Source organism: Corticium candelabrum, chromosome 13 (assembly GCF_963422355.1).
Source record: "Corticium candelabrum chromosome 13, ooCorCand1.1, whole genome shotgun sequence".
NCBI lineage: Eukaryota > Metazoa > Porifera > Homoscleromorpha > Homosclerophorida > Plakinidae > Corticium > Corticium candelabrum.
In genome coordinates this window covers 935,001-944,899 of record NC_085097.1, presented here as the reverse complement: position 1 = coordinate 944,899, position 9,899 = coordinate 935,001, and the positions used below count along the sequence as shown (strand labels likewise).

At 39.5% G+C, this 9,899-nt stretch overlaps 1 protein-coding gene across 2 annotated transcripts in view; it reads right to left on the bottom strand.

Annotated features, from left to right (window-relative positions):
* Positions 1-1,914: 1,914 nt before the first annotated feature.
* LOC134189038 (uncharacterized protein KIAA0930 homolog) overlaps positions 1,915-9,899 on the bottom strand; it is a 19,657-nt gene continuing 11,672 nt past the window's right edge. Inside the window, exons 10-14 of one of the 2 annotated variants that reach the window (XM_062657269.1) lie at positions 9,887-9,899; positions 9,710-9,803; positions 2,557-2,602; positions 2,426-2,486; positions 1,915-2,355 (exon numbers count right to left, since the gene is read on the bottom strand). The exon at positions 9,887-9,899 is cut by the window's right edge and continues 236 nt beyond it. In XM_062657269.1, coding sequence (XP_062513253.1) covers positions 2,347-2,355; positions 2,426-2,486; positions 2,557-2,602; positions 9,710-9,803; positions 9,887-9,899 — 223 coding nt within the window. In that variant the 3' untranslated portion in view covers positions 1,915-2,346. Of the gene's footprint in view, positions 2,356-2,415; positions 2,487-2,556; positions 2,603-9,709; positions 9,804-9,886 lie in introns of both variants that reach the window. The other variant, XM_062657268.1, reaches the window with a different exon arrangement.

Sequence of the window (9,899 nt, the reverse complement as noted above, 5' to 3'; positions counted from 1 at the left end):
TGTTGCTGTTAGGAGTGTGTTGCTGTATCTCAACTAGCTAGTGAGGATGGAATACGTGCACACACACACACACACACACACACACACACACACACACACACACACACACACACACACACACACACACACACACACACCTTGATTCCACCATACCCACTATGGGTTTTGGCAACGCAGCGTAATAGCGTTTCTCCAAGCAGCACGATCATCAGCATCACGAAGACTGATATGTAATGACCTGAGGTCTCTCGTGACAACATCTATCCATCTCTGTTTAGGCCCATGTGTTGGTCTTGTTGCATTACTAAGTCTGGTGCGAAGTAGTTGTTTCTGGGGACGATTGCCACTTATGCACAGCAGATGGCCCAGCCATTGCAATCGTTGTTTCTGTATTGTCATAGCAATAGGGTCTTCACACGCTCGTTCTAAATTGTCTGAATTCTTGATTTTATTCCATCTTGAGACAACAAGAATCGATCGAATGCACCGCATTTGGAATGTATTTAAGCGTTGCAAGTTTGGTTGTGTAACGGACCAAGTCTCACATCCATATAGCAAAACAGGTCTCACCAAAGCACGAAAACTTTCATCTTTGTGGAGATTGAAAACTGTCTGTTGGTAAATACCCTTTTCTTCCAGGAACCAAAAACTTTACTTGCTTTGCTTATACGAGCATCAATTTCAGCAATGCATCCACCATCTTGGCTCATGATACTCCCCAAGTAAGTAAACTCTGTAACGTTTTCAAGAACAGAACCGTCAAGAAGAATACGTGCCTGCTCGCAACCAATGCTCAAAACTTTTGTTTTCTTGATGCTGATTTTCGTTCCCCATTTACAGCAGGACTCATGTAGACTGTCTACTAACTTTTGTAGTTCACCCAAGGTCTTCCCAATTAATTAAAGCTAAATCATCAGCATACATAGCAGCTTTAATGACACTAGTTCCTTGAGCTTTGACTCTGTAGTTCATGTAGAGACTTCCCTCTTTCCTGTATTCAATTTCTACTCCGCCAACTATAGCTTTGTTTAGTGCTTTGCGTACAATCTTGTCCATGACGAGATTAAATAATACAGGAGACATAACACAACCCTGACGTACACCAGTTGTAACTTCAAATTGTGATGACTTCTCACCACTAGATTTGACACACACACACACACACACACACACACACACACACACACACACACACACACACACACACACACACACACACACACACACACACACACACACACACACACACACACACACGCCTTGGAGGAACTCGAATACCACTTGCATTTGTGCGACCAAAGTCAGTGCAGTGGCAGTCGACAGTGCATTGTGCGTTCTGAATCCACCCGCTAAGGAGCTCAGATACCTCTTACAACTACACAAGCATGATCGAATTGCTGGGGAGGCACTCGACTTGGCATTGTGTGTTGTGAGACCTCATGTGGTTGTATAGCAAATGTCATGTAAACCCAAGCAGGAAGAGGAACCGTACAACGAACCTTGGTGTTTGCCAGGGATGACATCTCCCGAACCGACATCCGATGAACCAAAACATATAAAAATATTCCATTGTGGTTTCGACACATTGGTGATGATGGCAGTGAGGGTCCGCAACTAGTAACGAGGTTGTTGTTCTGCACCTTGACTTGAGTTACATCACTTGAGCACTGGCTAGAATCTTCTTGTCCCCATTGTATGTACTTGCTATGGGGTGATTACTCCTCAGCTGTGCAATATGAGAGTATCGCTGCCTTTGAGTCATCTATGGCGTAACGATCTGAGGGTCAAATTGGTCTACCAACTCCACATGTGAAACACACAACACATGTATCTATTGGTCTAGGCCCTCCAGGTCTAATTGCGAAGATAATTAACCAAGCATCAAGTCTATAGGACCTTTGCCATCACAGCAGGTTTGTATGGCTCATATTGTAGTGTACTATTATGAGACTGGGATGGAGAGAAAGACCCGAATTACATCAGGTGAAGGCTAATTTACTTCTTGCACTGGTGCCTTGTTAACTTTCAATTGAGATTAAAAACAGCCTTAATTAATTAAGGTCGTTCCTGCTCTAGTGCAGATAACTTTTCTTTTAGATGTCATGGGCATGGTCAGGTGCTAAATCTAGACCATTGACAGTGCTCCAAAATGTCATGACAGTGATTTGCAAGTAGTTATATTTCCACAGTTCACTGGTTTGATATAAATTCATATTCAATGCTATAGAGAATAAATTAACTACCTAGGACAACAATTCATCATAACTCTAAACTAGAAACCTTGTGACAGTTACGAATGATTTTCAACTAGATGGGTTGACAGTAATACTGGATCTTGATTACCATCTAATAGATCTGCAATTCACATGTAAACAAATTCAAGACAATAAAAACACATTATGAGTTGAACTTTGCCTTGTATTACTGTTTCCCATGGCAACTGAATATATGTCAAGAAAGAGTTCAAAGAAGGTGCACTAGCCTGTCTGGAAAAATACATATTTGGCTATTAGATTACAACTGACTACAGAAGACCAACATTTTACTCAAACAAACCTTGATCTCCACCATCCTACAGCTGTACTGAATGGATTCCACAATCCTAACATTAAATACAATTACTGTTAACCATCTTCAAACATCACTGTTAATTATCAGTAACATTATTTGTTGTTATAAAACATGTTGAATGTGTTTGTGCACCAGCATAAAGTTTTCAGACATTAATTCACTCTATTCGTTGTTCAATATGAAGTTGAATTAGCATATTCTAGCGATTATACCTTATTGGTTATCACTTAGCTGTTCTGTCATGGCTAAATAAGACCAGTTATTTAATTAATGACAATATCTTTTAGTTTATACAAAGTACAACATTAAAATATACCCAATGACCACCGTGAGCAAAAAACTTGACTAAATAATGTGAACCCAAAAGGAAATGTTAACAGAACATGTTACAAATATTCCTGACACTGAACAACAATTAATACAATTAGTTGCATATATATGTATATAAGAAATGTTGCATTTGGTGAAGACTTTGTGGAAGTCTAGTCAATTAATTAACAGGGTGACTACCCACACAAACTATCTTTCAATATTAAAAAAAGAACAATACCATACTAAGCTTCTAAAGTGTACATTCCTGTTGCTACAAGCTATGTGTTGCATTATGGAGTTTAACTAGTTACCTTGCACACATGCGCAGAAAGACATAAACAACGCAAACAGCAAACAGACAGATAGACAGACTGAGAGAACGTTCCACGTTCCGCCCTGACATTGTCCCATTTGATGCTTTGTCTGGTGCTGACATTTAACTAGATGTTTCTTTTGCTCATCCCTGGAACAAGGATGCTACTTCTCAAGTATCCGAGGTTGATGGCTTTACTGCAACAAAGAGAGAACAGCAAGAACCTCTAAACATAGCAAAGAAATTAATATCTTTAGAATTTCCTCCAATTGCATTCCACTTGTATTCACGCATATTGGTCAGTGAAAAGCAAGCCAATTCTTTAAAAAACTGACTGAGTTATCAATAGATGAAAGCTTAAAGAATGGGTAAGACTGCGAATCTTTTGGAATCAATGTCTATATGTTACCTTGCAGCATCGCAATGCAACAGTTCTCTCACGGAAGCTCCGTAGACTTGCACATAGCAGAGACCTAAATACTGGCTTCTATAGAAATCAGTTATTTCTTCGTTAACTGTAGCTTTACTTGTTGGTGACCAGTTAGTGGTATGTTGCTGGTCATCATTATGTAGTTCGCATTCATGTGAGTGACAGACAGACAAACAGACAGACAGACAAACAGACAGACAGACAGACAACAATCAAATGATAGAGTGATTGACAGTAAAATAAACAAGATTGTTTCAAGAGACAGCCACATTAACATAACTAGTCGTAGGTAGAACCAAGCCCTATTGGCTTGGTAGAATTTAGTTGCTTTGCTTAGATGGTGTATAATAGTTCAATGTTTGAAAATATATGTATTGACAGACAGACAGACAGACAGACAGACAGACAGACAGACACCCTATAGGGCTTATTGAACTTACTTTAAAGTTTGCTATTAGCTACTTTATTTAGCATGTAACAGTGATCATGTTTGAAATATACTATCATTGACAGACAAACAGATAGAAACAGGCATGCAATCCTATCATTTAGGCACTTTTGGTCGAACCTCACTATCTACCATAGCCGGTCCTGTATTTGTTGCATCTTGGTCCCATACCATATCTGAGCTACCATCTCATTGCCCAAATAAAAGACATCATGGAAAATTCACTTGTGATGCATTCAGCACTATTGGATGTGCTTTGCAATCGTATTTTCCAGCCAACAAGAACATTTCAGATTACGAAGGAATAAGAAGCTACAACTTTAATTGTCAATTTCTTGTTTCAACAATGATTTCTAGAGCTTGGTTGATGCAGTTCCAACTGCAAGAGCTTAATTAAGCAAGATTTCTGTCTCTTCAGAGAAAAGGCATGCACTACCCAACTCACATGAATTTGCACTTAACTCTTGTGAATTTCGCTTGGTGTGTGCCGTTTGTGATTGGGTTTACCTATCAACTCTCAGAATGGGTGAAGTCTGTAACTGCAACTTACCTCTAAACAACAGTAGCCACCAAGACCAACAGTGCTCATGTTTGGCCACACGAGTGCACTAATTGCATCAGTCTGGTCAGAATGCTTGCGAAGTCTCAGGATTCACCATTGCCATAACCCATATCAATGATATGCTACTCATGATTGTTCTGATGTTGTCAAAACGCGAGAAGAGAGAAAACATGTTAAATGTACAATAATGAGAAGCTACAAGAATGAAAGTCTACCAAAATGACTCCATTAGTTATGGAGTACTTTAGTAGGTGGGGAGAGATGTCAGAAAGTTCCTTCACCATCTAGTCAAACAATCAGTAGATGAAGTTGGCAGATCCAACATCGGCGAGTTCATTGACTTCTGGGGAAAAAAGATTTCAGTACAGCTACAGAAATGTAGTGCAAAAGTTAACATCAAAAATTCATTGCTCGAGGACGAGAACATGGGTGCTCAAACATTCAGCACCGAGTTTTCAGTCGCTGTCTGTAGCAATCCAGTTTTCTGATAAAGATAGCTGCAATAGTGATTGTGCTCTACTGTAGGTTTAGATCTTATTGTTTTTAGATAACTTGTTTGTTTTGAACTCGTAAATTTGCAATTTAGCAGTGATGTATCATAGTTTAATGTTGGAAAATATGTACGTATTGACAAACAGATATCAAGATGGAAGAATGGGTGCAAGAAAGGATAACATCAAGGAGTCTTATCTCTGATTCCTTAATCTTAGATGGGAGAGCTTATTCATTCAATGCCATCTCTGCAAGCATTTTAGTGAGACAATCCAATAGTCACGACCAAACCTCCAAAGCTGCTCGGGTCTCACAAGCTTCGGTTTGGCTGAATTCAGAAATTGGCAGCTAAACAATCATCTGGAAAAAAAGTTAAATTTGCCATCACTTCTGGACAAGCCCACTTTCAGTCTGTCAATCTTCCATCTGTTCTCTACCATCAGGAGGTTCAAATGCAGGTCCTTCTCGCTGGCGGGACGAACACCTCAAAGTGTTGATTTAAAATCATTTTTCTGCAGATTTGCTGTATTCTATTTGATCTCTGATTGCTGATGATAAAATCCCATGTTCAGTGTCCAAGTGATATTCTTCTTAAATATAATGACTATGTTCGCCCAGTAGCAGTTGAGAAACCATAGGTCGCGTGACAGCAAAAGCCATGCAGTCAAAAGGACAACTCTGTAGTTTTTTCGCTCCTATACAACATTAAATATCAACTGAATGTGGGAAAGAGCTTCTGGACATCAAGTGCAGCTGTCTTTAGAGGCACACAACAACTAGATTATTTGAAGTCAGACGTCAGAAATGCTCTTAATTCTTTGCACAGATACAATCTGCTAGAAGTCAAGTATTTCTGTCCAAATATATATTTGAGCATATCAAATCCATATGTGTATGTGAACATATGAAGGCTCTAGTCCTCTGATTTTATAGTCATCAAGGCAGGCCTATCATTTTATTGTCAGAGAAAGAATTCATGACGGTGATCTCAGGTGACTTGTCCTGCATGCAACAGCTATTAACCAGTGCATGCTCACCCTAAATGTCTTGCTACTGGCTCACCTGGATAACGTGTTCTTGCTAGGGCCACCAGATTGTGTTTTGTCAGATTTCAAGGATCTCAAATTAAGATTTTCTGGCTTAGCTTGGGATATTGCAGACAGAAAATGTGACATTTATCAGCCACACATTGCTCCAACTACTACTTGCTCTTTGTCCCACGTCTAATATCTATTTCATCACCTGAGATAATATCTTGGAAACACCTGTAGGTCAACTCTTTTGTCTCAGAAGTCTGTGTCAACAAAGCTAGATATCTTTGAATGATCTGCAAAGTGCCACCCTTCTACTGTAATATGATTTGCTTGGTCAGACCAGTGTCTTCTCATTTGCTTCATGCAGCTACAGCAGCTCATGACTACTGACACAAAACCTTTTCTCATCTATAAAGCTTAGATTTCAATCCCATTTGCTGGTCGCAAGTGTCTCCACCAGTACAACTTGGTGATTTTCATCTACTTTCAATGACCACCATTCGCCTTTGCATTTCCGGCTTGCTGGGTTCATTCACTTCGGATCCTGCCTGTTCATCTCCCAGTGATGGACAGTTTAGTTACCAGTATGATGTCACAGAACACTGTTGGCTACGATTTTCTAAAATTCTTCCACCAGACATGAATTTTCAGAGTGCTCTAAACAGTGATGAATTACAAACAATTTGTCACATAAACATTTTCAGTCTGTTTCTGAGTTTTTGGTATCCAGTGCTCCTACCTTAGATATGCATTTTGCTTAAGGTCCATTCAAGCCAAAAGATCAAGCTCATGGTTTGATGCAATACCTTCATCATCAGAGTTCACACTTTCATCCTCCAAATACCGCTTGGCGTCTATTTGATGGTTGCCCATGCCTTCCTCTGCTTGGTGCAGTTCATGTAATGGTGGAAAGATCATTGGCACTTACTTGGAAGAATATCATCTACTAACATGCAAGATAGGAGGTAATCCAATCTACGTGCATAATTCTATAGCAAGGGGCTGGAGTTCCTGCCTGAGCTGCTTACAGATTTATCATGTAATAAAGCACAACATAATATAGCTCTAGTAACAGACAAGACATAAAAATCCTGGATTATCAATCTTTGCACACTGTTGACCTTGAGGTAAAGATGGAAAATCTATGGAGTTTAGACTTTTTATTAAAATTCGCTTTGGTTGATGGTATTGCTTCACACAGAAAGAACAACAAATCAAGTATTCAGTAGAGCCATCTTATGGTGGTTTCTCAGCATCAGTTGAGTCTTTAGTGTTTGAACCTTGTGAATGTAAAAAGGGGAAAAGGGAAAGGCTCTGAAGTTCCTGGATTGACCTCTTAAAGCTGTCAAGAGATTAAAGAGGCCGGCAGAATGCTGCAGAGTTCAAACCCTTCTGGAGAAATTGTTTTAGCTACAGCTTCAATGCTGTAATGCTTGTTTTATCTAGAAAACTCAGTACATTTTCAAATGGTTAATGTTGTAATTCAAATCTTGACAGTTGCCAGTTTTTCGTATCGTCTCTTGTGACCTTTAGAAAATTCACATACTCTGGACTTGATAGCTTAGCATTTTAGTAGTGCGATGGAAACTCTATCTGAGAGAACTATATGATCTTTGACAGACAAACAAAAACATACAGAGAAACTGACAGACAGATTTGTCAATCTTGAAGCTTATTGATCTCTTAATGCAATTGTTAATTTGGTGAAGGGTGAACCAGATATGAGTGAAATCAGTTACCAGGTGTACACTGCTGCTTCACTAGTGTCTAAAGGGCAGGGCTCAAAGATGGCAAAGTCATGCAACCAACTCTCAAACCTTGACATGGACACAAAGACTAGACATGGACACAAAGACTAGATATGGAGATTCTTGCATTTTGACTGGTAATATCTTTGTTGCAGGAGTTAGGAGAGGCTCGTCAAGCATTGTTTGTTGCATAAGCTCTAACTACTGTGGCATTGATTGAGCATTCTCCGTTCGGAGACTTGTGAGGTCACCAGAAATCGGCTGAAACGAAACTGCAGTCCAAGGTCAAGCGATCGAGAAAGCTGAAGGAGAATCGTAAGAGACTTTGCCAGAATGGTTTCTAAACAGGAAGGGCAAGCAGACTATCCAGATGACTTCCCCACTAGTCAAGTCTGAGATTGAGCAGTATTGGAGTGGTATCCTAAAAACCAAAGTGCATCATAATAAGCCTGCCTTCTGGTGAGGCATCAAATGGATAGTGAGACGTACCAGATTACAATGTACCTCAGGCAATGAGGTCACATTGTGTCTCAAAAGGATAGGGAACTGGAAGTCTCCCGGATCAGATCAGGTTTACAGTTTCTTGGATGAGCGCATCATGTGTCTTCACGGTGACTTGAGTCGTCACTACAACATCCTGCTTTTGGACCTAAACTTTAGGTTTGAGGTGAGGCCATAGTTTGCAAGAGCATCTTTTCAAAGTCAAGCTTTATTAGTCAAGCAGTTATCAGTATTCGTAAACAGTTATCAGTATAGCTATGGATTTATAATGCTAGAGTGCATGTTTTGGTGTTTGTGGAGCATGTTGTTTATCTGTACTTAACAAACTAGTATCTCATACTACATTATAATAGAGACACTAATTTTGCATTAACTGAGTAAAAGAAAAATGTACAATGACAAAACCTCATACATTCATGAAGCTATTCAATAGCATCAACATGTAAACATGACAAGTTTACAACACTATTTTCCTCCACCACAATTCTATTCACATGACACTTTTAAATAATAAAAAGCAGCATGTTATTATGTCCACCGACGTCACAAGCAGGTGGCTGGGTCTATATATATATAAATCCCCTTGCTCTGTGGAGGAATTTTTTTCGGTCAAATTACGTGCAAACTGTATAAGGTCCGAAGTAGCAAAGCTAATTAATTTTTTGCACCGAGGTCCAAAGCGCAGGCACGTTACTGTTTTGGTCTACCACTAACAGACCTACAGAACACCTGTACATACTTTGAGCACTTCAGAAAAGCCGGAAAACCTGTTCACTCACGGCATTCACAGTGCAGCCCCCTGAATAGGCATGCTAAATGCAGTAAGAAGGAAGAAGACAAGTAAATAAGTTCTCTAAATCAAAATTAGGGATATAGGGATGGTATAAATTGATTTCAATGGATGCCTGGACGTAAAACACAAAATCTGATGCAAGAAATAGAACAGTTCTATATCTTGTGTCACATTCTCAGCACCCCTACAACCTCTATTGCGTCATGAACAATTTTAATGTAAACAGCAAAAAGTATGCAAGGCATGGAGGCAAGATGAAAAGTGACACATAGTTGCATTGCATGGTTCATATGAACCCACACTAAGGTGACAAAGTAGCAATGACTGCGGTTCCCTTACACAATAATGTATTAGCCACACCCTTACTTAATATTCTCCAATATTGATGATAGGCAGCACAATCTTCTACCACATGTTGTGGCCATTTAAATAAATGTCATAATATGAAACCATTTGTAACAACTGATTTGTACCATCAGTACAATAAAATTGACAACCAACTCACCCTTCTGACCAGTAGTCGGTAGGTGAGCTGATGCCTCAGCATCTGAGCCAGCTGAATGGCCATTGCCAGAATCATCTTCCTTATCACTCTTTCCCTATCGAAAAAAAGCAAAATAAACTGAAACCACTGTCTGCTGAAACTAAAAGTCTCAAGCAAATACAGTTGTGTACTACATACATCCTTGGCATCT